Consider the following 27,858-nt stretch of genomic DNA (forward strand, 5'->3'; position numbering starts at 1 on the left):
AGGTTTGTTCTTCAGTCTATCTACCCATCTCCTAAAATTAGGTCAAGCTTGGTTGTGTAGATGCCTCTTTGGAGCATCTAGCTTGGTTGCCTTCTTACTGGAAGAGTTCATGCCAACATGTGAATTGGAAACCTCCCTCCCCAAGTTTCAGGAAGATCAGCCAGGTCACTAATTGATGTCCCTACCCTCATAACGCTTATCTTCTAAAGCAGTGGTTCTCAACTAGGGTCAGTTTTTCCCACTGGGGTATTTGGCAATGTTTGCAGACATTTCTGAAAAAATGACAATGGTATATACCAGGCCTTTTACATAATATTAACTTGTTTAATCCTGATAACAAGCCTATGAGATTAATACTATTATCTTCATTTTACAGTTGATGAAATTGAGGCACAGAGAGGTTAAGGAACTTTCCCAACATCACACAGTAAAGTGGTAAAAACAAGAGATACACCTAGGATGTCTGCTTCAGAGCCACCCTAACTAAGCTGCAAAGAAGTTCTTATTATCGCTAAGCATATAGGATGCCTAAAAAATGTTCATTGAATGAACTGATGTTCATCACAGTGCATTTGTTTTTAATACCTGAATCTTCCCAGGAACCAGGAGTTTGCTAAGATTATACAACTACCATAGTTTATTAAAGATAAATTGCATGTTCTGGTGGTGCCATTAACTATAGAGCATAACATAATACAAGGAAACTCATGTGGCCAGGGATCCCAATAAGTTAAAATGGAAGACTATTAATTGGGATATATCTATTAGTTATTCTAGATTATCTTGCTTGATAAATATCTAAGTTGCTATGTTTGCTGCCACCATGTGGTCGCACTGCATTTGTTATCACCATGATCCAGTGTAGAGAGGAGCAGAAATGTCCATCCTCAAAGAGGAAAAAAGATTAGGAAACCCTGTAAAATGATTTCCCACAAAATAGCTTTCAGTGTCTGGAAAGCTAGAATATCTCTGTTGGGAGATGCTAATTATTGCTTTTCAATCCTGATAAGGTCTGGGAGCGTACATGTCCAAACCAGGCATGGTACTTTCAAAATGCCCTGGTTTGGCTACTGATCCAGTTTCTCCTTTCATTTTAGGTCTTGAGGTTTGAGAATATTCTGTCCTCCATTCTCCACTTTGGAGTCCTCCCGCTGGCCAACGGTGAGGGATTCTTGGGAAACAATGTGACTCTGACATTGGCTAAGTGTTGGGGATTGTCTGGGACTTTCCATCCTGAAGCTTGTACTTCTAATGTGTTATTATGAATCCAGGCCAGCGCCAGAACTGTCAGAGTTTGTACCATCAACAATACAGTTTTGAAATTAGATATCCCAGGTCCCAGCCTTGTTAGCAACTCTACTTGCAGACTCAGCAAGAATGGCTAACTGGTTAAGTTAAGGAGATTAAAACCACTCTCCTTAGGCAGTCAAGAGTCTCCTTCTGGTGAGCCAGAAATGAAATGATGATCCCTAGAGGGTGTCTATGTGGTTCCTATGCAAAGACCACCATCTGAATAGACATAGTCTTAATGAATGACAGTCCTAGGCCTTCTCCCTACTCTGCAATTGTTCACGAACTGTAGCATCTTGAGTTTGGCTTGGTTAAAATATGCTTTGTATTGGAGATCAAAATATTCTCAGGACCCCCTAATTAAGGTACTTTCAAAACACAAGTTAGACAATTTTCCAGCTTTTTTCTGCCATCCAAATGCACATAATTGCAGGTGTGTTTTTATTAAGCACAGATTAATTAACCATTCTTTCAGGGAAATGCTAGGGACATAGAGAGAATGAAGACACAGAACCAGGAAGAATGGAAAGATAAATTATGAAAAAGCTTCTTGTTAGTCTCTTACTAAAAAGTTTACCAAATCTTCCATGCCCGTGCCCAATTATTTTACATCTTGTTCTATATTTTAGCAAAATTGCAGCAAGGATTTCCTCTGCCCAACCCACACGACATCTCACTCGTCAATTCAGATATTGAAGTTCTTGAGGTAAGGATTATCAATATTAATTGCCCCATTTCCTTTCATAGTAGAATATATCTCTTCCTATTTTGCTTGCTTCTTATTTTGTTCTGCTTTGTTTTCTCCCAGCCCAAAGAATTTTATAAATAAGATGTTTAGCTCTTAAAGCCCATAATTAACAATGAAAAACACTTTAACTTGAGTTTAAAAATCATACCAAAGGGGAAAAAAGAAAAACATCAGACCAAGTCTAATTTCCCTTTGAAGCCAAGTTTATTCACACCACGCTACAAGAAAATGCACTAGTGCACTGTATTTCATTTGTTCCACAAGATAACTTGTAAGGCTGGTATTATTAGTCCCATTTTATAGATGAGGAAAGTAAGACTCAGAGAGGTGACGTGGCTTGTGTAGCTGGAAAAGGGCATATTTGAGACTAGACTGGCTCTTCTGATTCTCTCAGTCAGTAAACTTTTGCCTGAACCAAAGACCCTAGGTTCAGGGATCTGTTGCGAGCTGTTTCCTGGTTAATCATTATTAACAAACTTCAGAATACCTCATTTCTTCCTTTCTTGGGCTTTTTGGTTTGGGGAGGTAGACATAAGCTTCTGACAGATTTCTCCAATCCTATATACTACCCTGCATTCCCTCTTCCCTCCCTATGTCTCCTTCTATAACTGCTTAAGTCACATAAGGTGCCAAGAATCCAAAATGGCCTGTTCCTATGTCTGAGGCACTCACAAGGGAGTCAGTGGTAAGGGAGGGTATGACACAGTAGGACCTGGTAAAGAAACCACGTCTCCCCCCGCCCCGCCGCCCCCCCCGCCCCAGGCAAACCTAGACATCCTATGGCTGCAGTTGCCCCGAGTATGACTTCATCTTCATTGTTGCATCCTTTTCAGGGTTTCCTTTTGATTTCCACCGACCTGAAGTATAAAACATCCTTAAAGCAGCAGCCAAGTTCCCATGGTTGGGAAGGTCTGAACCTCATAAGTGGACAGTGGAGGGGGAAGCCAGCCCCTTGATTGCCTGTTTGGAAATAATTGGGCCTTAATCCCACAGCTCCTGTAAACCCAGAACAGTAAGACAGTACACACTGGAATTGTAAAGCCCTTGTGAATTGCTGCAAGTTTTCTCTTTCAAGGCTTCATGGACATAGAGGGAGGCAAACTGGGTGAAAGAGCTCAATCAGGATGTGTGTGTTCCCATATGTGTGGAGGTGTGGATGTTTGAATGTGTGTTCATGTTTGAGTGCATGTTGTCTGTTCCTGAATCTATGAGACTCTGGGGCCAACAGCAAGGCGTGTGCTTCTAAGGAGGTGCATGAGAAACTCTCAAATACAGATTGGCATCGGTTGTTATCAGTGGATATCCCTTCAGCCTCTTCAGCTCTCTAAGGTTCCCCACTCCCTGCATATTGGATTTTATGTTTCATATTTACTATTACTGTCCCCTGTATTTAATTAAAATTGCTTTCTATTAATGTCAATTTTGCCTTTTTATTTGCAAATTTTCCTGCCCCAGATTTTTTTTTAAATAAAATAAGACAGGTAAGAAGAGAATTTAGTGTCCTTAATATTAACACAAACTGAGCTTGTACAGAATTCAAGGCTTGATTTAAAAAGAGTATATTGTCTTCTTAGATGTCTCCAGAGAGAAACAGAGTGAACACAGGAAACCTTAGAAGTTGTAACACTTCTTTAAGTTTTAGACTATTTTCCCTTCCAAATTAAATGAAATGGCAGTGCAGACTACTTAACCTAGATAAATCATAGTAGATTACTGTTGTTAGAGCAACTAATCAATGGGGCGAAATTGGGGCAGAAGAGGAGGAAAGGGGAACCCGTATGAATAATGTAGGAAATGAATAGAAACCACACTTTGCTTTTGTGGTGCTAACAATCCAATGGCATAGAGCTGTTTACTGAAGGGCTTGCCAAGTGTCATTTCATTTAATCTTCACAGCCACTCTGTGAAGAATTATGATCCCATTTTATGGATAAGGAACAAAAGTTAAAAGAGATGACTCACACAAAGCCAGTTAACAGCCGAGGTAAAAATTCAATCCAAACCTTTCTGATTCCAAAGTCGCTGTTCTTTACATCAGGTTGGATTAGAAACTGAAGGCACTTAAAGCTCACTTATTACTGTGAAGCCACTGCGGATAAAAGCGCGATCACAGAGTACTCAGTCATCAAAGAAGGCCAGATTGGGAAGCCCTGGCTATCCGTGGGGACAACCATAAAACTCATAAAACAGCAATAGATGCCCCGGTAATAGATGCCCCCTGCAGTGTTGTTGGAATAAATGATAAACTGTCACGTTTCATTCTTTGGAATGCTCTTTTCTGACAGAAAAGTTATTTAATGTGTTCACAAGTTCACTCTGAAACATTACAAAATTTCCGTTGTGGTATTTATTTAAACGTTTCTCTTTCTCAGCTGCAGACATTTCTTCCCCCTCACTACTAGGGATGTAAACTCCAAGCATACGAATTCATTAGAACAACTGGACCTGATCCAGATTCAGTGCGTTTTAAAAGGGCTGGAAAATAATTCCAAAACGAAGGCTAACTAGATCATACTACAAACTACTAAACTGGATTTAGCTTACCTTTAGCCTAGAAGAGAATGACTAGTTAACATCCAAAAAGGTAAACGCTAGAGGACAGTCTAATTTAACAACCAAAAAGAAAAAGAAAAAAAAAAAAGACAAAAGAAAAAAAAAAAGACCAAAAAAAAAGGAAAAAAGGGATTGGTTCGACGAGTTTTGAGCCTCGATGCTTGCCGTCGCCCATCTGGCCGCGGACCTGGCTGCGCCTGCGCGTTGAACTCCGGAAGGTGGCGTTTCGGTCAGCGGGAAGACGCGGCAGCGACTCTTCAAAGCGAAGCCGGGAGTTTTCGCCCCCATTTGTCGCCGCCATGAGCCGCAGTTATAACGATGAGCTGCAGTTCTTGGAAAAGATCAATAAAAACTGCTGGAGAATCAAGAAGGGCTTCGTGCCCAACATGCAGGTGAGGCGGGGGAGCAGGACCCGGTGTCAGGGCTTTCCGGGCTGGGGGCCTGCGGCGCCTCCCTGCTCACCCGGCCGGGTCTCCTCAGACCCCTTCCGACCCCTCGCGCGCCAGGGCCGCCCCCGCCCCCAGAGGAGTTCCTCCCATCCCCCAACTCCCACTCCTCCCGCCTGCGGGGCTCCCTGAGCTTGCCGTCCCCACCTCCTCCCAGATGGAGAGGGCTCCGAACCATGAGCTAAGGCGGGGTACGTTCAGGGCATCCAAGTAAACACGAATTGGCCTTTGCAAAGTGTTTTCACACAGAACTCTCATGAGCTCTCCGTAAGATGTGCTACGTTCCTGAATCTTAGAACCTAGGTGGCACAGCCAGCCCGGGGAGGAGTTGCTGGGACTGAACTCCGCTCCTCTGAGTCATGCTGGTCCTTTATATAACGTTTACAGACCTGTGTTCGCGGAATCAAATTTTTAGCATTCACTGCTCTGTGTTGGGGGTTTTGTTTTGTTGTTGTTTTTTTTAATTGATATGCGCGGGGTTTTAATAAAACGATCTTGCTTCTTGCCAAAGCCTAGAAAGTTCACATGGCAGGATTTTTTCTTTTTAATATGCACATCTTAGTAGGGCCTTGAGAACCAGTCGGTTACACAGCTTCCTTTACTCACCAAATAGAAGCTCAGCTAAGACGTGATGTGATGTCCAGCTCACTTCTTTTTCCTCTGACAGGATGGTGTAGTCCCTATGGAGACCTGGGAGCCCGATACCAGAGAGTTTGAAAGCCAGGTCTCTGTATCTCTTGGGCTTCCTTGACATTTGTACTCTTTATCTTACATTAAAGTGAAGAAATGCATTTGTGAGGTTTTGGTGCATGTGTTGTTAGATGGCTTTTGAAATCCCTTAAGCTGCCCTGCAAGTGTACTGAAGGTTTGTGATCCTGCTTCTTGGTAAAAGTTCCTAATAACCACTGCACCCTTTTACTCAATATTAAAACTTACTGAGTGTCCCCTATGAGCAAAGCACTTGGCTAGATGCTGAGAGGAGAAAAAGGCCATAGTCATAAAGCTCCCTTTTGCTCTGTTTTTTTTTTTTTTTCTGCCAGTTTCTGTTCATGGAATCCAGTTCCCTGAATGAATTAGAAAATAAAAAGCACATGATCATCCTAGGAGGATTCTAATACACACTGTCATGTTCTGGCAGCAATTCTGGCTTAACTTTTAACACTAATTCTGCGTGGGAGCAAGTCTGATTTTGCTAGGCATTCTTGGTTTAACTTTTTTTTTTTCTGGTTTAACTTTTTGAACAACACTTTACTACCACCTCTCTCGGGAATGGAGAATTGAAATCTTGATGTATTGCTCTTAAAAAGTTACTGATCTTCTTTCATATCATCTAAAAAAAAAAAGTTACTGATCTTTATGCTAGGCTTGTGTTATATTCCCATTCTCATAAGAGTAGTGGATTTCACACAATTCTCATATCTTACTTAATTTCCATTTCTCCCATAAGAACCATGTGCTGCACTAAAAATTCCTCTTTGTTCCTTAGAAACTCTTCTCTCCCATCTAAATTATGTCATCCTTCCATACAGCTTCTAAATATGTTGCTGCTCCAGTAATGTCTTTTATCTTTAAAGAGCCAGTTCAGTGTTCACAAAAAGTGAACAAACTGTGAAGCCCCCCCTCCCCACCGCCTCCTGAGACTGTTGAGCCCCTTCTTCATCAGATTCTTCTGAAGCACTGTGCTTCTATGACAACACTTGCCTTATTGCACTCTACATTTTCTAGTCTAGGCTGTGTCCTAGACTGGAAGCTCCACAAAAGCACCACCTTGATAGTCTCTGTATCTCCCCTACTACCCAGTACAGTTCCTGACACAGTGAGTCTTCAGTAAATGTTTGGTAAATTAATAAATGTGGCCCTTTAGAAAATTGTGCTGGAGACATTTTCTGTTCAGCTGGTATTGTTAGTCATGCAGTGGTAAGATACAGAAGTCATCTTTCTGATAAATAGATTTCCTTGTCCAGATGATTGTTAAATCTTTGGTTCCTCATTCCTCGGCAGATCCTTCATAATATTTGATCTCTGATTAAAATGTTCTGACCTTTGGTGTCTTCCATTGCCTTTTGTGTGCCTCTATTGTAAATCTTTCTATTCCCTTAAAATTACATAGATTGTAAAACTGAGCACACAGCTGTGTAGCTACCTGTTAAAATTTTTTTACTCACTGTCTAATTAAGTACAGATTTATAAATCAGAATAGGGTAAAGTGTAGTGTGCTGTTGTCTTAGACATAGGAAAAAGTAGACTTAGGTCAGATGACTGCATTTTTATGTTTAGATCTGAGGTTTTGACTCATTTATTTTTTTCAAAACACTGATATTTTAGAAGCACAAGAATACTGAGACCTTTGGCTTTAGTGAAAGCATTGTTGAAAGACTGTTCTTTATCACACACAAAATATTTTACCTGTTGAACTTTTAAATATGGCTTATGGGAGTAGGAGAATGAACAAAAAGATTTGTGAACTTTGTAAAATACATTTTTAAGACATATTTAAAGATGGGGACATCTTGTAGGAAGTTTTCTGCTTGTTTAAGGCAGTGTGAAAGTATTTTATAAAGAGTAAAGCAAAATAAATATTGTCTACAGTGTTTGTAGTCTATCCAGTACTTATACATGAGATTAATGTGCTCAAACATAATTTTTCCTTTCCTTTGGTACCAGGTTGAAGGAGTTTTCTATGTGAATGATGCTCTGGAAAAACTAATGTTTGAGGAATTAAGGAATGCCTGTAGAGGTGGTGGTGAGTAAATTAGAGTTTTACATGTGGCAGTACAAGTAGTTTCTACCTTGTGTCCTGAAAAATGGTGACTCAAATAATTATAATTTAAAAATAAAAAAGTATTGTCAAGGAATGATCAAGACTTGAAATGAGACCAAAAACCTGTTACTTATTAATGACCACATTGTTAGCCACCTGGTCTTGTAGCAGACACTTGGAGCCGCATGGATGTGATTGGTTTGGCACCTAACCTTGGACAGTAATAACAAGAACTACCATTTATTGTGCACTTACTATGTGCCAGGCATTTTAAATAGATTATCTCATGTAATTCGTAGAGTAACTCTAAGAGGAAGATACCTCCATTTTACAGATGTTTAAGTCAGGGCTCAGTAAGGATTACTCATTTTAGTTTGTCCAAGGTTGCACAGTTTCTCGGTGACAGAACCAGAATTCAGATCCAGGAGTGTCTGATTACAAAGTCAGTATACTGATTAGCCTCATTGAACGTCAGTTGTCCGTAAAAGAGTTTATTACACCTATCGTGCAGGACTGCAGGGAAGTTTAGATATACGTCTATAAAACTCTAATATAACATTCTAACAGTGATGGTGGAATAGAAATCTAGTTTTAACACTTTTATTTTTTGTGTTAACAAACTAAATCTCCCCCCTCCCCCCCCCCACCAGGGTGTGCTGACTTGTCTAAAATGACACGCTGGGCTTCCTAGGTGGCACAGTGGTTAAGAATCTGCCTGCCAATGCAGAGGTCATGGGTTCGATCCCAGCTCCAGGAAGATCCCACATGCCACGGAGCAACTAAGCCCGTGTGCCAAAAAAAAAAAAAAAAAAAAAATGACACGCAACCAGTGACAGAGCTGAGATTAGAACTCCAGGTCCCCTGACTCTCCATCCAGTGTTTTTCCAGCTCTTCCAAATGACCCTTCTCTGTCGCTTAGAATAAAACCAGTGTATATCTTTTTGATAAATAATGTGAACAGTTAAAAGAATGCTTTTTTTACATTGACAGCATAAGGTATAATAATTAGGTTTTACATCTCCCAGTACAATATTTGCAAACAATCCTCTTTTGGTCTGCTCAGAATACTGACAGCATGTTTGTAATTAGTCTGGTTGCCCTCACTACTTTCCTGTGCATGTGTTGCCTTCTTTTCCACTTATCTCAAACAGCCTTTTATGCTTTGTTGTTTTAGTAGTCCTAACCACTACCCCTTCATTTAAGGCAATCTAGAAAAGTGTGAATATACTTCTGCTAAAAATCAAATGTGTCCTCTTTCCCAATATTTAAATTTTGTTTTCAGGTGTTGGTGGCTTCCTGCCAGCCATGAAACAAATTGGCAATGTGGCCGCCCTGCCTGGGATTGTTCATGTGAGTCTGTGTTCAGAGTTATAATCACTTATATTTTCTTTTAGTCTGAAAGTTTGTGTCATTTAGACAATCACCTTCAAATGTCTGGATATAACCATGGGACTTAAAGAAATAACTGAGTCTGGGTAACATCTCAGTTTCTGGTTGCTTTTGGTCAGAATCTATAAGTGCTTGAGAACCTTTGAAGTAGATTTTGTTTTTTTGTTTCTTGTTGTACACATTATTCTTGTATCAGTTTACCACCAGTGAAAGTTTCACTGTGACCCCATTCAAGAAGATGATTGGAGAAAGACTGGAAAGAAGTGTAAGGGTTAGGACTGAGGGGAGGAACAGGGGACAGTATAGCTGTTGTGGACATGATTGGAAAAGGAAGGTGGTGGCGATGATGGGGGTAGAACAGGTGGGGCCCCCACCCAAGTCTACATTCAGATTCCACCATTAGAGGTAGATGTTAAATCCATTCAGCAGACACTTTTTGAGGTCTTTATGCCGGTTACTCTGCTGGGCACTTGGGGGAAGAAATGAAAAGACATGGCTTTGTACATTTAAGGAACTTGTAAATGTCCAGGTGTCTGCATATATCCCTACCATGTTTTGACCTCCATTCTTCCTGGGTCAGGATCCTTTTATAGGCCCCCAGATACAGAAAGTGTACAGTTTTCATACCATAAAATGGATTACATTTGTCTGTGATTGCTTAAATGCTAAAGACCTGTGTAAATCAGGTATTTCCCTCCTGTCAGCCTGACATGACCACAATCCGTCATTGTCTAAGGATCATCTTTAATATGTAATCATACATTAGTGTGTGGTCCTCCTATGTCATGTTGTATTGAGGCATTTCTCTATTCAGTTTTCTTAGTTAATGGTCATACTTTGTAAAAAAGTTTTCCCCACTATAGTTAGCTTTGTGATTAGGAATTTTTACACCTGATTTCTGCCAATAGAGAAGATTTCATGAAAATAGAATCTTGATTTGGGAAAGGCTTCAGCCCTCAGCCTATTTGAGAGTTAGCATCAGGTCTGTCAGGCAGCCAGAGTACCAGGTTGAGAAAGCTGTATTTTGTTTTCTAATTCTCTTTCAGCGATCCATTGGGCTTCCTGATGTCCATTCAGGTTATGGGTTTGCTATTGGGAATATGGCAGCCTTTGATATGAGTGACCCTGAAGCAGTGGTATCCCCAGGTAAGGTCACTGTGCATGTCTGCCGTTAGGTGTGTAGCTTTCCTCAGAATCATAGCCTTTCTGAAATAGAGCATGGCTGCATTTTCTGTATGTGAATGTCATCCTCATCATATTCTATCATTTCCTTTCCTCATTTACTCAGAAAATTAATTGTAGACACTCAGAGGCTATTAAAATATCAAGTAAAGCATGTATTTATTTAAAATTGTTTGGGCTTCTGCTGTGTGCCATTGGCTACAAAACAAACTGAAACACTTCACTGGCAAATTATGTATCTCCTTTGTGTTGCAGTTACCTCTTAGGCAAATTGAAGCTTATAGTGCTACTTACTACATAGCATTATTGTGAGGAGTAAGTGCATTAAGCTGAGTTAAAATACTTAGTGCTAGACACACAGGGAGTACTTGATAAGTGCTTACTCTTATTATCATCGTTAGTACTCTAGTTGTATACTGCTTTTCTGCTTTGGTGTGCTTTCACCAAAAATATTTCACACCAGAAGTAATACTTTGCATTCAGAGTCTGAAAAAAAGATGAAAGTTTAAATTATGTCTTGAGAGTTCTGCCTCCAGAGTCAGTGGACAAGGTCATTTCAGAGCAATCTTCTGCCAAGAATAGCAGGAAAAGCTGCATAAAAATTTTAAAACCAAACCAAAAGCCAAAAATGCATCTACCGAAACCATAAAAAAACTTCTGAGGCAGTAAGAATTTGTGAGGCTAAGATCCAGAGGAAAAGGGCAGATACGTGAGTCCAGCATTTAGTACTATTTTTCTCTTGAGGTAGTGGCAGATTTCAGTCAGTAAGGACACACATGATTTGGACCATCCTGTTACGAACTTGACACCTTGACCTCTCATATACATGTGTGGTTGTGCGTGCATCCACATTACAGTGCATCTGAGACCTGTAGAATACACATTCTTTTCATGTGCACACAGAGTGTTCACCAGAGCTGACCACGTACTGAGCCATAAAGCAGATCTCAAATTTTAAAGCATTGAAATCATAGAGCAGCAGACCTCAAACTCTTTGGACTCAAGACATCTTTACATTCTTAAAATTATTGAGGGCTGATCGCAAAGGTTTTATCAATGTTTACCTTACTGGAAATTAAAACTGAGAAAGTTTAAAAACAATAATACACAAGGACATGTTTCATTACACCTCAGAGCAAGCATGTTATCACATGTCATGCTGCGTTTGGAAAACTTCACTGTGCAATAGAGAGAAAACATTTAAAAAGCTAATAATGTCTTGACATTGTTATATAATTAATCCTAAAGACCTGAAAGGATCCCTGAGTCACACCTAAGAACCACTGATGTAGAGGGTACTATCCTATCCTACCACAGTGGAATTAAGTTAGAAATCAATAACAACAATAAAAACTTGGGGGGGGGGAGAATATGTTTCTAAAGTAAGCAATATGCATTTAACCCATGGGTCAAAAAAATCATAATGGAAACTACAAAATAATTTTAACTGATGTTAATTTAAAAAATACCTGTCTAAAAATTGTGGGTTACTGTTAATACCATATTTGGATAGAAATGTGTAGCCTTCAATGCACAGGTTAGAAAGCCAAAATTTTTTTTCATAAAGGCTAATAGAATTCATAAATCCCTGACAAGAGTGATCAAGAAAAAAAAGAGACGCATGTAATTCACATTTTAATCTCTAGTCTAGGTGTTACTCGTTGTTCATTACTGCCTCCTTGGCCCACAAAGTACCTTTAGTATGTATTTATTTTGTTGTCATTAGACTTTACCCACAGAGAACCACTTTGTTGGCTACTTTAAAACATAGCTATCTGTAAAAGAGTGGCTGTCTTTTAAACCCTTTGTTAATAGTGGGAAACCATAGGTAACAATGCCTAACTACCTGGTTTCGCTAGTATTTGACTAACTTTTCTCTATTTTGTAGGCGGCGTCGGATTTGACATCAACTGTGGTGTCCGCTTGCTAAGAACCAACTTAGATGAAGGTGATGTCCAGCCTGTGAAGGAGCAACTTGCCCAGGCTATGTTTGACCACATTCCTGTTGGAGTGGGGTCAAAAGGTGTCATCCCAATGAATGCCAAGTAAGAACAAAAGTGTCCAATAAATGGAGTGAGAGATAATAACCACATGACCCTCACGTTTATTTCCAGTGTAGGACACTTAGGAGATGGGGATTGTTCAGTCACTTTTCAGGAAGTGGTAATGAATTGGTTTCTAAAGCATGAGGTCCGTAACATTTGTTAGAGACATTAGTCAATTCATGTTCATTATGACAGCCTTTCATATATAGTAGAATTCGTAATAGAACAACATCCACTGATATTTACTGAGTACTTCCTATATGCAAGGCACTGTGCTGTAGTGTATGTGTATATCATTTTGTGTAGATAATAACCCTGATACTATCCCTGGTTTACCAGAAATAAAACTGAAGTTTAAAGAGATAATAGTAAATAAGCTTATAAGTAAAGTCAGGGTTCAAACCAAGGATCCTTTGGCTTCAGAGGATGTATTCCGAACCCCACTGTCCTTTATCAGTGAACCTGTTTTTATTGACCATCTTCCTTTTTGGATGATAGCCCTGAGTGTGTTCTTCACCTAAGATGTTGTGTGTTTCCAAAGTAGAGAATTCAGTGTATGGCTACAGCACAGTGGCCTTCTAGATTGCCGTTGCTGTGCTGTGTCATAGCTTGTGTAAAGCTGTGCACCTTATACTTTGCAGAAGGGTGTGCTTAATAAGTATGTATTTTTAATGTCTTCTGTTTTCTGTTTAAAAGTTCATGTGAATTTTGCATTCTATTCAAATATATGTATAGACATTAATATTAAAATGTTTTTAGCTATTATCCGTTATACAACTCCTCTTTACCAAAAAACAAAAAAACTTGGAGTAAAATTAATACATTTGGAAGATGCATATTTTGTGATTTTATGTGGTCCCTATCATGCAGTCCCACATTGAAAAGCATACCTAGAACATCTAAATAAATCATCTTTACAAATATTTAGTAGGAATTTTGTCCTAATAAGTAATGTTTGAAATGGGCTGTTGTGGGGAGGGCACATTGATCATTGTAATCTCTCCTGGTAGTATTTCGGAAGAGGGCTGGACCTTAGGTGAAGATCAGAGCTTTTTCCTTCTAGAGGTTTAATGTGTGTGCACCTCAGCTTCAAAATGCAGGTGCAATAGAGCTACGTAGTACTTCTGTGAAGGTGGGAATAGACCTCAAAATTTAACCTGTGTTGCCTGAGAACATTGAGATAGCTTTATTATTTGTGATTTTTCTTAAGTTATGAAAAGTTAGTGTAGCTGTGATAAAGTTGGTGATAGATAATATTTGATTATGGTTATAAATTTTCTGAGACTGCTTAATCACTACCTCATAGAATTCAGGATCAGAGAGGTAAATAAGATTTGAGAAGTACGAGGGACTGTATAAATGTCAAGAACTATAGTCAGCTCTAATGTGGCATTTATAATTTTAATATTCAATTATTTATGTAACTGCTTTCCTCAAAAAACTAGAGTTGCTTAGAGCATGAACATCATCTAGCACGATGCATGATACACAGGCGATAGTAAATGTGGTGCTTTCCTCTGCCCTTTGACATGTGGTCATCTGTAGGTTCTGGTCTGCCTTCGTTGTGAAATGACCTGTACCTTGTTACTCACTCAGAGACTTGGAAGAGGCCTTGGAGATGGGTGTGGACTGGTCCCTAAGAGAAGGCTATGCCTGGGCTGAGGACAAGGAGCACTGTGAGGAGTATGGAAGGATGCTGCAAGCTGACCCCAATAAGGTCTCTGCCAGGGCTAAAAAAAGAGGCCTTCCCCAGGTGAGACTCACTTTGGAGGGGAAATGTTCCTTTTTTTCATGATTCGTTTTTGTAGGGAGAAAAAAAAAATCTGTCTTCTATGTAGCAGATATATCCCCAGCTTTTTTCACAGTACATCAAAAGGAACACAAACTTGTTTATTTATGCTTCATTCTTACTCTTTTAAAAAGCTGTCAGGAGCTTGTACGTGTTCATAAAATAAAACAAGGTATGATGAGTTACAAGTGGATGGGAGGAATATGGGATATGATTATAAGGCTTAAAATGTATACCAAAATTGCATATGTACAAACTTTGACAGTTTACAGATTTGGCTGAAAGTTTTCTGGAATCTAAGATGAAAACGGATACCTTGTCAGTTCATGGTGTCCATGAGATAAAAATATATCAGATGTTTGAAATTTACAGCTAACTGTGATGGCTTTGCCACTAATTCACAGTGACCTTGGGCAAGTCTCTTTTGCCAGCAGGGTCTCATTTTCTCATCAGAAAATTGAGGTAGTTAAAACTAGGCAGCCTCTGAAGACTCTTCCAACACTGCCATTCTCTGGGTCCGTAAATCATCTATTAGCTCCAGTTATAGGATATATTCTTCCAATGATGGATAATAATAGGTGTCAGTGAACTCATAGATATTTCAGAAATCATTTGAACTGGGACCTTGTGTAAGAGTCAGCATTCACTAGAGTTCATCCCAAAATTTGACCCTTCTCTCCATAATGTTTAAATTGTCCTGTGAGCCCTTTAATGGTCTGAGTTTTACTTTATGAAGCTTTTCGTGTGCTGTACCTCAAGCAAACAATAATATAATAAACTGCAGGAACTGCTCTACATTATTGTAGTTGTATGGAATATTACTTTAAATGAACAAAGCATTTCTAAGCTTAGAAGTTTTTTGTTACATAAAACACTATTTGTGGGGTTATCTTTTTGTTTTTATTAGTTGTTTTTACCTATTTGCTTTTTAAATGGATTTTTTCGAACTGGAATAGCAGCTATTTTATCAGACGTTCTCATATTTGCAGCTGGGGACTCTGGGAGCAGGCAACCACTATGCAGAAATCCAGGTTGTAGATGAGATTTTCAATGAGTATGCTGCTAAGAAAATGGGCATCGACCATAAGGGACAGGTGTGTGTGATGATCCACAGTGGAAGCAGAGGCTTGGGCCACCAAGTAGCCACAGGTATATTCCGGACCTAATTTTGGGCTTGGTGCTAAAATGTACATTTTATGGGGAACTGTACACAGATTTAAGGGAGAAAGCATTGGAACTGTACTGTGCAGGTTTTTACACTGGTTCTCCTAACTAGCAGTGTGACCTTGAAGAAATTAACTTCACTGGGACTTAATTTGCTTGTCTGAAAAATATTGGAATAATAATTATTTCAGATGATGTTGTCAAAGGCTCCAGTTATTATGTTTACTCTTACAGGTTACTGTTACTGTCTGACCAAGAAAAAGCAGTGAAGACCTTAAATTGTAGAGTTTATGCTGTACGCAGATATGTCTTAGACACGTACCTCTACTGAGAGGTTGGGTGTTATAGTGGATTCAGGGATGAAATATCATGGGCTCTGCCTTCAAATTGTCTCATGAGAAAGATGTCATGTTCACTAAAAAGAAAAAGACAGAAGGTAGTAATTGATAAAATACTATGGAAGAGACAAAAAGTGTTTAGGGAAAAGATTTTAGAGATGATGTCACGGACACACAACATTTGCAGTTCGAACAGTCACATGCTAGACATTCATGACCAAGAGACAGTGTGAACAAGAGCATGAGGCAGGGAGATAGTAGAAAGGTCACTTTGGATGAATTGTAGGATGTGTGTCAGGACATTTATGAATATAGGAAAAGTTACATGGACACATGGAAATTATTATAAACTCTAAATTGCAATTATGGTTCATCCTTGTATGTACATTTCATTCTGTGGGAATTTAATAATTTGTGCCAGCCTGGCCTGTTAGAATATTTTGTCTAGCAAATATATGGAGCATTGACTAGTATTTCTGAACTTTCTACTGAGTATTGCTCTATACTTTATCATGGATTTGATTTGCATGCAGAAGGTCTAGCAACTTGTCTCCAGTTCTTTTAGGTTGTCACTGAAAATTATTTTTAAAAACCATGATGGCAATAAAATGTATTTTATTACCACTTCTCATTCATTCACATGCCAGGAAAGGAGTAACTCAGACAACCTTCATGCCCCTTGCAAGTCCTAGAGGGCAGGGGTTCTCTTTGGAGCCCACGTACATTGTGTCACATAGCTCTGACAGAAGATTCTCAACATATCTTAAATAAATAGGTGAGCTCAGAGACACTTTGAAGGGAAAATTGTATTTTACTCATTTCTTTCTAGAATGGTTTTGAATATAGCCTACCTTTCTGCAATAAATCTGAGTTACAAAGGGAAAGCTGGCTGGTTTGGACTTGTTGCGCTCTCTCCTCTCAGACGCGCTGGTAGCTATGGAAAAAGCCATGAAGAGAGACAAGATTATAGTCAATGACCGTCAGTTGGCTTGTGCTCGAATCGCTTCCCCAGAGGGTCAGGACTACCTGAAGGGAATGGCAGCAGCTGGGAACTACGCCTGGGTCAACCGCTCTTCCATGACCTTCTTAACCCGTCAGGTACAGTTGAATTGCTCGTCTGTTGCCAGTTATACGTGATGCAGTTAAGTGATTTAAAACATAGTGTAGTCAAGTCAAAGCCTGTAGAATTTGGTTTTGGAATGTATATAATAAATATTTAGAATACTGGCAAAGTGTCCAAGCTTTTGGTATGTCCTTAACCTAACTGAGCAGGGTATCAGAAGAGGGGAGACGAGAAGCCAGAATTATTCCTAGAGTATGCCTTGAGCAGTAGAGAGGGTAGACGTGCCATTCACTAAGATTCAGAAGGCTGAGGAAGAAGCACCTCTGAAGGGTAGGGTCAAGAGTAGTTGGAATTTATGGAGTGGAATTTGCTTTGTGGTCTAAAGACAGTTTTTGTCCTTTACATGAAGATTAATAATTCTATTTTTGAACTCTAAAATCCCTTACTCCCTTGAGGAATAGACCTTCCAAAATCTACAAGATAAGTTCTGAAGAGCTGATTCTGCCACTTTTAACGTAAGCTTTTTCTCTTAGGCTTTTGCCAAGGTTTTCAACACAACCCCTGATGACTTGGACCTACACGTGATCTATGATGTTTCTCACAATATTGCCAAAGTAGAACAGCATGTGGTGGACGGAAAGGAACGGACTCTGTTAGTACACAGGAAGGGGTCCACCCGAGCATTCCCTCCTCACCATCCCCTCATCGCGGTTGATTACCAAGTACGTACTGAGCCATTTGTGGTTTTAAGCAGTGGGGGCATGATTTAGATAGTTCTAAATATGAATGAATTTAAACAGGAAAGCAGCAGTTGTGAAAAGAAAGCAGCCTATCATGCATGAGAACAGTGATTTCCAGTCTTCTGTGAAATATGATCCCCCCCACCCCCCGCCCATCATCTGCACGTGCAATGTGCTGTCTAAAAAGTGCTGTGTGGAGATACATTATGATTCTCTTTCTAAGGCCTCTAAGTGATTAGAAGACAGGATTAAGATTAAACTCAGTCTGTTTCTTTCCTCTTACCCTTTTAGTATCTGGCTGTGATGGAGTTAAACCTTAACCTACCATTTCACAGATGAGGAAACAAGCCTGAGAGGGCAGGTGCCTTGCTGAGGATTGGTTCTTCCTAAAAACGCTGCCCTACACATTTGAGTTTTATTTTGCTCTCACTTTCAGTCTTTCCTCTGCTGCCTTCCTGGTCCTCACATTTTTCTTCCCATCCTCTTCCCTTCCCTCTCAATTGTCAAAGAATTAAAATTAGGTCTTAATATAGTTGTGAGAGCAGTGCATTTAGAGGCCCATGTTTCTCCACAATCCTCCAATGCAAGAAGAAATTTAAATCTCAGACATAGAAAGCTCACACTTTTGTAAATTTGCATGTTTGATTTGTGTGCTTCCTCAGCTCACTGGACAGCCAGTGCTCATTGGCGGCACCATGGGAACCTGCAGCTATGTTCTTACTGGCACTGAGCAGGGCATGACTGAGACCTTTGGAACAACTTGTCATGGAGCGGTGAGTTATGAAAGCAGAAACGTACTTGGAAATGCTCTCTTCAATATAGTCATCGCTTTGCGTTTTAACAGGTAATCGTATTTGGTTGAGCATTAACTAAGTTGAGGTTTGGGTTTGTCTTGTCTTCTACCTGAATTTATCCCCGTAATGTATAATGTCTAGTGAACTAACTGAGGTCACTAAGTATCTCCACCTTAGTGGGGTCATTGTACGGCCAGGGACTGTTCCTAAACTCTGATGAGAATTTACATCACAATGTATCTCAGTGATTTACAGACCTAACCGTTAGCATAATTTGTTCCTCACTAGGTGGGTTCACTAAAGATTTGGAGGATATGCCCTATTTTGCAAATCAGGACCAATATGTAGACTGCACACCTATTTCAATATATTGCTTCTTCTAAGCCAGGGGTTGATAAACTTTCTGTAAAGCACTAGACAGTAAATAGTTTAGGCTTTTTGGGCCAAAAGATCTCTGTAGCAGCTATTCCGTTGTGCCATCGTAGTAGAAAAGCAGCCATAGTCAATACAGAAACAAATAGATATTGCTGTGTTCTAATAAGACTTTATTTACAAAAACAGATAGTTGGCCAGATTTGGCCCACAAACCAGTTTTCAAACTGCTGTTGTAAGCCGTCAGAGTTCTTAGCCGGTGGTAGAAAATAGAAACTGTCTGTAATACCTTCTCAATAGGACAGACCCTCACATATATATTAACCCTACTTTTTTTTCCTCTGATCCTTTCTCATTTCTAGTTGCTTCCCAAATCCTAACTTTAACCCAGTAATCAAAACCATCTCCCACACACACATTAGCAGTGTCTCAGGGCATTTTTTAAAGTCACAGTGGGGGAAGGGGAATTTTGCTATTGGCGTCTAGTGGGTAGAGGCCAAGGATGCTGCTAAACATCTTACAGCTGTGTGGGACAGTCCCCACAACAAACAGTTATCTCATCCAAGATGTCAGTAAATGCTGAGGTTGAGAAACTATTTTAAATCACAACGAGTACAAAGTTTTTGTGTTGATAGACATACTGATTACAATTTTAAAGTATTTATATGTAATTGATAATTAATAGTGATTAGAAACACAAAACAAGGGACTTCCCTGGTGGTGCAATGGTTAAGAATCTGCCTGCTAATGCAGGGGACAAGGGTGCAAGCCCTGGTCCAGGAAAATCCCACAGGCCGAGGAGCAGCTAAGCCCCTGCGCCACAACTACTGAGCCTGAGCGCTAGAGCCTGTGAGCCACAACTGTTGAGCCCATGCACCGCAACTACTGAAGCCCACGTGCCTAGTGCCTGTGCTTCACAGCAAGAGAAGCCACTGCACTGAGAAGCCCACACACCTCAATGAAAAGTAGCCCCAGCTGGCCACAACTAGAGAAAGCCCGTACGCAGCAGTGAAAACCCAACGGAGCCAAAAATAAGTAAATAAATAAAATAATAAATCTTTAACAAAACAAAAAAGAAACACAAAACCTGAATCTTTAAATGCTAAATGCTTTTGTAGTTGCAAATTTGTTTTCTAAAAGGATATGTCTTATAACAAAAGGCACATTATAAGGTTGATAAAATAGAAAAAGATTGTTTTTTAATTCTGTTTCTAGTTTAAAAGGAAGTCAAGGAAAAGGCATATAATCCTAAGGGTTTAAATAATTGCTGGGATTGAATATAAATTGGAGCTCAGAATTTATAAATGAAGTTCATTCCTTTCCCAATCTAGGGCCGTGCTCTGTCCCGAGCAAAGTCAAGACGTAATTTAGATTTCCAGGACGTCCTAGACAAATTGGCAGACATGGGAATTGCAATCCGTGTTGCCTCACCCAAGCTGGTTATGGAAGAGGTAAGTGAAATTTTGATAAGTATTCAGCATAAAACTGTTTACAATTTATGCCAGTACACGGAGACAGCAATTTTTAGTATTGCTAATAGAAATTGTTTTTTAAAAGTAACCGCAGTTACAGTCTATCATTGTCTTCTCTTTTGTTTGGAGGTTAATTATGAGCTGGGTCCATAAGAATGATTTTTCCTTTCATGTATAGTCTTTGTCTACATAGTAAAAGCTTGAAACTTAGTTTGAGCAGACTCATCCTAACCTTTCTTTTGCACAGCTGTATACTTAACATTTAAATTTGAAAGAAAATTTGAAAGGGGGGAAGGGCATGTTTGAGAAAATAGTTTTTTGTGATTCATAAGGGAACAAAGATTTTTGTTTAAATTACACGTATTTAGGGCTTCCCTGGTGGCGCAGTGGTTAAGAATCCACCTGCCAGTGCAGGGGACATGGGTTTGAGCCCTGGGCCAGGAAGATCCCACATGCCTCAGAGCAACTAAGCTCATGCGCCACAACTACTGACCCTGTGCTCTAGAGCCCTTGAGCCACAACTGTTGAGCCCACTTGCCACAATTACTGAAGTCTGTGTGCCTAGAGCCCGTGCTACACAAGAGAAGCCACTGCAATAAGAAGCCTACGCACTGCAATGAAGAGTAGCCCCCGTTCTCTGAAACTAAAGAAAGCCCACGCGCAGCAACAAAGACCCAATGCAGCCAATAAATTATAAAGAAATAAATAAATAAAAATTTTTAAAAATAAATTACACATATTTATATGTACACATATGTACATATTTAAATTAGAAGCAACATAACTTCCTTTTAAGTTTAAGAGAAAAGAAAAATTGTCATCCAGAAATTCCATGCCTTGGTATAACTATTACGTCCTTTTTTAAGATGCTTATTGCCATTTTTTCCCTAAATACTTTTTTAAACTAGGTATAATCATAGTTTACAAATATTTTATAGTCCTTTTTTAAATTTAACACATTATTATAATATTGTTTATGTCAGTTTTTAATGATTGTGAAATACCCTACTAGTAAGTACTGTTTCTGCCAGTAGTGGATATTCAAGTAGTTTCCAAATCTTTGCTACACTAAATTAAGTTGTACTGTGTGTCTTCACGCATGAAGCTTTTCTCCAGATGTTTTAATAGAGTGAAATCTCAAAAGCAGAATTACTGAGTTAAAGAGTATGATAAAGCCTTATATTTTAATAACTTAATTTTTCACTTGATTTTAACTAAGAGGTTTTAGAAAATACAAAGAAGAAAACAGAAAACATCTAGAATTCCACTGACCAGAGATAACCACTATTAACATTTGGTATACTTTTTACTTGCATATTTTACATATGATTTTTTTCGCTCACCCAGTTAATACCTATTAAACATCTGCTATATTTAGGAACTGTTCTAGGTGCTAGGGATACTGCAGTGAACAAAACAAAACAAACATAAATCCTTTCCTGTGAAACTTAGCGAATAGTAAGATGTACAGTGTGTAGAATGATGATAAGTACTGCAAAGTAAAAATGGGAAGGGGGAGAGGGAAAGGCGGGGAGTGGGTGCAATTTGGGATAGGGTGCAGTGAGGTGGTATTTGAGTGAAGACCTGAGGGGGATAAGGGAACAGGCTATGTGGGTATCTAGGGATAAGCTTTCTAGGCAAGGAGAATAACAGGTGCAGAAACTCCGAGACCAGACGATGCTTGGATGTTGAAGAAACAGTGTGGAGGCCAGCATGACTAGAGTGAGCAAGAGGGAGAGGAGGTTAGACACGTAGGGGTGCCAGATCGTGTAGGTCCATGTTTTTTCCTTTACAAAAGGGTTTTTGCTCTTCCTCTGAGTGAGATGAGGAGAAGACTTTGGAGAATTTTGAGCAGAAGAATAACATGATCTAACTAATGTGTTTGCATGCTATTGAGAAGAATCTAGAAGGCAAATCAATGATGCAGGAAAGAGTGGGGAATTACTGGAGCAGTGTCCTTGAATAGATGAAAGGAGATAGGATCTGGTGGGGTTGGTCTTTGCTAGGAGCTTAGGTAATTCATCCTTAATAAAAGGAGAGAAGGTACAGATGCTGGTAGTCAGAGAAGATATGGTGAGAGAGTTTATGGAGATTCTGTTCTGGTTGTTTCTATTTTTTTTAGTGTAATAGGAAGTAGGACCCACAACTGAGAGTGAGGATGCTGCAGGAGAAGGTATGAGATCACCATCTAAGAGAGAGAGTGGCCTAGTGAAATTTTGGGTGATCGCCAGGACAGTGTCAAGGGCCCACCTGAGCTTAAATTGAGTGGTTAGGTGTTTTTCAGCTACATCCAGCTGTATAGGTGCAGGCATGAAATAGATGTTGAGTTTCCTTTAACCAAGGTTGCAAGTGAAGGAGAAGCAGGGCTGTTCAGGGTGCTGTAAAGGGATTGTGAGTCTCGTGGGGTTAAAGGATTGCTGGAGGTGAAAACCTAGGCTGTGACAGCAGCCTGGGATGCTGGGAGCTGAGACTGTGGAGGAGTTGTCATCATTGGTAATGACGAGTTCCGGGCTGTGACTGGGAGTGAATGGCTGAGGTAAGCATTGATGGAGCAGGAATCGAGGAACTAGGAAGCTAAGGTACTGAAAGGCTGCTCTTCCTGGATGTTGAAGTCATTCGGAATTATAGCAGAAGAGGGTGAGGGTGACCCAGGAGCTAGAAATCTTCAAGTAACCTTGGGAATCTGACAGTAGCAGATGATTGCAGCAAGAAGAGTAGCAGGTGGTATGAATGGTGAGTGCAAGATTCAAAACTGGGACAAAGGAGGGAGAATGCTCTGGAAGGAACCATGAAGAGCAAGGACCCCTGTCCCACCTCTCAGCCTAATGGTATGACCCAGGTTAGGAGAGAAAACAGCTACTGCTTAAGGAAGTTGGAAGCAGAAGTAATATCCTCGGGGGAGATCGATGTTTCAGCAAGAACAAGAAGAAGGGAATGTTTAAAGAAGGAAGGAAGAAGTTCTTTGCCTTTGATTCAATGGAAGGAGTTCAGAGGCCACAGTGGAAATGTTTCAGAAACTGGAAGGGAATGGGAAATGGGCTAGAAAGGGGTGTGTACAAAGCCCCATGGGAATCAGTCTGAGAGGCCTAAGCTTGCTTTGTTGACGCGAATGGAGATAAAGGGTGAGATTTGTTCTAATGGTGGTGAAACAAAAGGAAGAGGGGAGGTTTTACTAGAAGCTCACGGGAATAAATTGTGTGTATGTGCATGTATGTATACACATGTATGCATGTACATATATAGTGTTAGTTATATAAGTACGTGTTCATTCTGGGAATTTTGACAACTGTAGAAATATGTAATAAAAGAAAAGAATTAAAATTGCCAATAACTCCACCATTCAAAGACAGTTGTCACTAACAGGATGATTTGGTACATTTTCTTCCAGTTAGGTATTGGTATATTTGCTCTATTCAATTACATTTACTGCTTTTCCTACTTATGCAAGTGATATATGTTCTTTGGGGAAATTTAGAGAAATATAGGAAAAATATAAAACAAGGTGAGAGTGTTTATCATACTACCCCCTTACCAATACTGAACTTAATTGTCTTTTAAATCTTTGCCTATTTGATAGGCAAAAAAAAAAAAAAAATACTGTTTGAATGTGCATTTCTTTAATTACAAGTGAAGATTAATGCTTTTAAAGATTCCATTTTAGGTAGACTTTTACAGTGTTTAACTCCTCCCTTGCAGGCACCTGAGTCCTATAAGAATGTGACTGATGTGGTGAACACCTGCCATGATGCCGGAATCAGCAAGAAGGCCATTAAACTGAGACCGATTGCTGTTATCAAAGGATAGAACCCTGACCACGGCCACCAGACACCACTGACCCTCACTGAAGTGGAAGCGGACTTAAACCCTCTTTAGACATCAGACTCGAGACCTGACAGGTTCCAGGGTGGGCAGCTGTAGCTGTAGCGGCCTGTTCTGAAATGGCTGGCGGCGAGACTCCTGATTTCAGGAGCCAGTGTTATAAATTTTCCTTCTGGGAGCAGTCACGTTGACCCCATTTGGAAAGGGATGTAGATGCTTCCTCCCTGATTATCCTACAGATTTTTAGGAAAATCTGTTAGGGGGTGGGGATAAGTCAAGAAACTGCCTTACTCAGCCATGCAAGTCTTTCATCATCAGGATGAGGTTCTTTACACCAACCTCTGTTTCCAGCCTGAGAGGTGTCGTGAGGGACATTCTATTAAATAGGAAGGTTTTGGAATGTTTCTTTTTGCTCTCAGTTTGTCACTGTGTCCATTTATCCACTCATATACCCCCTTCCCTTGCACTGAGCAAAACCTTAAATACCATTCTTACTTGGAGCATGCAGACAGGTCCTATCAAGATGTTAGACAGATGGATAATGGGACATGTTGTGGAAGGGATGTGTGTGGAGGTGTAGGGATAGGGACCCAAAAGAGAAAATAATTCTTCATAGACTTGCTACCCTTGTTATTCTGAATATAAGGCAGACTTTTGACTTACCTATAAAAATGACATCAGCTGGTGTCTGTCGTTGATTAGGCCTGGTCTTGCAGACTTTTCTTGAATAATAACTTGCACAGCAGCAGCGGAGAACCCTCATATAATACTGAATATCTTACATTTGGGATCGACTTACTATAAAAACATCGAATGGCCACAGTTGTGATGTTAATGGTGACTCTGTTGACGGGTTGACTAGTTTTGTGCCACCTAATCAGATTAGGTGTTATATTCTGTGACACCTGAAAATGTTTAAAGTTATAGGTTACTAAGGCCATAGTTGAGTCCAAACAGCCAGTAAAATAGAAAAATCTAATAAAGTTGTGATATGTTGTTTATATTTTGTGCTTAATGTTTTGTAGCTTGGGACAGTTAGTATTTTTACTTGATTCACTTTGGACAGTGTTGCTGTTTTCTGCTTTTCTCCCTGGTTGCTTTCAGAGATGTGCCCTAAAAAATGTTCTTTTCTAACACTTATCCCTCAACTTATAACACTCCCCCTCCTCCCCCATTGGAGTATCTTCTAAATGCTGTGTGGAAGGCTAGAGAAAAGCAGACTTCCTGTGAAAAGTGTATGCTATGAAATAGTATACCTTTACTCTGAGTACTCGGTAACTTTAATGATTTTGGTAGAGTTTGAAAGTTATCAGTAAGTTAGTAATCTTAATGCAATAATTATACATTACTTATGCCTCCAGATTGGACCAGCTATTTTTGTACACAGATGACTTAAGGATGAAGTTACCTGTGAATGCTAGAGGGCATCAAAAGATGGGAAACAGGCTTCTGGCAGGTGCTAGATGCTCTAGAGATGAGGCAACATTGAGTGTCTGCGTGGACGCCCTCTAACTGCTTCCCCAGTGACATCATTTGAAACTAATTCATAGCAAAGGCCTCTCCCAAAACTAACTGATGTCAGTGCCAGAAATGCTGCAGATCATCTTAAATACATATGTTACGTTTTATTGGATGCTTTGAAAGTCACTTTTTGGGGAGGGGACCAGGGAGCAAATGAGAAACAGAAGTTTATGCCGTGGTGTTTCTGTATTATAAGCTTTTCTTATATATAACATTTCTACGAAACTTGGCCCTATTAATGACCTTGGAAAGTAATGGTTTATATTTTGAGTTCAAAAAGAAAAATACAAACATTGTTTTCCTTGTTCTAAAAATGTTATTTTCCCATTTGAGGCAAAAAGCCACTTAAAAGTGAATGTCGAAATGAAGCTGACGTAATAGGCTGTTTTTACTGCCCTGAGTAAAAGTACCCCATGCCTGGGCACATGAACGCAGCTGGGAAAGCCGTTTGATAAGGCACTGTCTGGATTTCTCAGGCATGAAAGTGAGTCTTATTACTGCGCACATACCAGTCCCTTTTTCAGACCTCTAAAGTCAGTAGGTTTATCGTTAATATTTTCAAAAGCACTGACATTCACACATATGGTTGGGAAAACTGATTTATGAGACATAAACAAAATATGAACACTCATTTTCTAATTTTGTGAATATTTCATGGAGCAACAAGGAACTGAAGGTTCAAATATTGAATTGAGTAAAATCTTGCAGATCTTAAGATGTTCCCATTTTGATCTTCATATAACCTTTGAAAACCTAAGCACAAGGTAAAATTTTTTTTAGGTTTTCCTATTTTGTTCTGCTTAAGACTGCTTTTTCCCCCTCATGTTCGTTATAAAGTTTTTCTCCTATTTCTGAAAATCGCTTTTAAGCATCATCTATATTACTGAAATGTTTACAGTTTTCTGTGCCTGATGTTCCAATACACAACTCACATAGCCCCTTCTATCCTTACTTCTCACCTACATCCTTATTTTTGCATCTGCTCCATTACTTGACTGTATGAGATTTTCATGTTGTTCAGAGAGCATGATTTGGGTCCATCTGGATCTGTTGAGTACAAAGATGCTGTTAATTATTAATCAAGCACCTTGGAGTATGCAGGGTTGTTACAATTGATTCTGATGGTTAAAAGCCCTTGCTTTAAAACTATTATCTGGAACACCAGTGAGCCAAAGATAAGATAATGTTATAAGGGGGACATGTCATAGAAAACTAAGTGGTGATTGAAGTTGTACCTGCAAATAGACATGTAGTAAATGAACAGGGTGCCAAGTGTGTAGAAGGTGCTTAATATGTTAAAAATCACTATTTTTGCTTTGCAGTTCACCTAACATTTTTACATATGGTTTTAGTCCTTAATAAATGAGGGAGAGCTGACAGGCAGGGTCAATGCCCCACTCAGCCTTGAAGCAGTTAACGGAAGATTGACCATCACCCCTCTGCTTCCCATAAGAATATGTGAGTAAAATCTCAGAGGGGAGAATGAAACAGGAGGGAAGGGGTCAGGGCACAACCTTTAAAAGAATGACATAGCCATAGGACATGACAAAAACTGGTTAGAACTGACTGTATCCAAGATGGCGGAAGATTCATCTTCCAGTGGGCCTTGAGCCTCATTTATATGCTCATTGTAATACATTAGCATATGCTAAATGACAAGACACCCACAGGTGCCATGACAGTTCCAAGGCCGACCACCAAAGGTCAAAAAGTGGGCAGTGGCCCAGTTTCTGGAAATCTCTGCTCCTTCCCCAAAATAGCTGGAATAATCCTCCCATTCATTAGCCTGTGAAATTACCCAGCCCATAAAAACTAACCACCCCATAGTTTTGGGCCTCTTGCCTTTTGAGACAGACTGCATTCTGTCTATGGAATGTGTATCTCTCTAAATAAGTTCACTTCTTACCTAAAAGAAGGGAGGGAGGATTGTGTGAGGTTGGCAAGATAGGTATTATCACCTCATTACAAATTAGAGTGCAGCCTCAGAGATTAAGATTAAGCAGCTTGCCCAAGGGCACCAACTAGTGACAAAGCTAGGCATAGAGAACCAGGTGTTTTGACTCCCAAGTTTAATTTTTTTTCTTTCTTTCTTTTCTTTCTTTCTTTCTTCCTTTCTTTCTTTCTTTCCCTTTCTCCCTTCCTCCCTTCCTCTCTTTCTTTCTTTCTTTCTTTTTTGGGCAAGCCTTGTGTATAAAATAGGGCTCTCTGTTTGCTTTGTGTCCTAGTCCACAAATCAGTAAATGCCAGGTAGCCCTCAAAATACAGCATCTCCAGAGACACCAGGACCCTGTAACCATCCGCCCCACTTGAGAGTGTTAGCTTGATAAAGACTTCCGGAGTTCGCCTCACCTCTATTGCTACATGTTTGTTTC

At 39.7% G+C, this 27,858-nt stretch overlaps 2 protein-coding genes across 4 annotated transcripts in view; both read left to right on the plus strand.

The window, feature by feature from the left end:
- Positions 1-3,454, plus strand: part of BPIFC (BPI fold containing family C) — a 37,966-nt gene extending 34,512 nt beyond the window's left edge. For all 3 annotated transcript variants that reach the window (XM_057742311.1, XM_057742310.1, XM_057742309.1), the window contains 3 exons: positions 1,098-1,161; positions 1,920-1,996; positions 2,872-3,454. In XM_057742311.1, coding sequence (XP_057598294.1) covers positions 1,098-1,161; positions 1,920-1,996; positions 2,872-2,994 — 264 coding nt within the window. In that variant the 3' untranslated portion in view covers positions 2,995-3,454. The remainder of the gene's footprint in view (positions 1-1,097; positions 1,162-1,919; positions 1,997-2,871) is intronic.
- A 1,335-nt stretch (positions 3,455-4,789) lies between these two features.
- On the plus strand, positions 4,790-24,968 carry RTCB (RNA 2',3'-cyclic phosphate and 5'-OH ligase). The gene is made up of 12 exons (XM_057742421.1): positions 4,790-4,983; positions 7,702-7,780; positions 9,081-9,148; positions 10,234-10,333; positions 12,258-12,414; positions 14,011-14,167; positions 15,193-15,352; positions 16,628-16,803; positions 17,302-17,490; positions 18,171-18,281; positions 20,006-20,125; positions 23,843-24,968. Exons 1-12 carry the CDS (start codon positions 4,891-4,893, stop codon positions 23,948-23,950), a joined length of 1,518 nt encoding a protein of 505 aa, XP_057598404.1. The 5' UTR covers positions 4,790-4,890; the 3' UTR covers positions 23,951-24,968.
- Positions 24,969-27,858: the final 2,890 nt, after the last annotated feature.

This window comes from Hippopotamus amphibius, chromosome 7 (genome assembly GCF_030028045.1).
Source record: "Hippopotamus amphibius kiboko isolate mHipAmp2 chromosome 7, mHipAmp2.hap2, whole genome shotgun sequence".
NCBI classification, from domain to species: Eukaryota; Metazoa; Chordata; class Mammalia; order Artiodactyla; family Hippopotamidae; genus Hippopotamus; species Hippopotamus amphibius.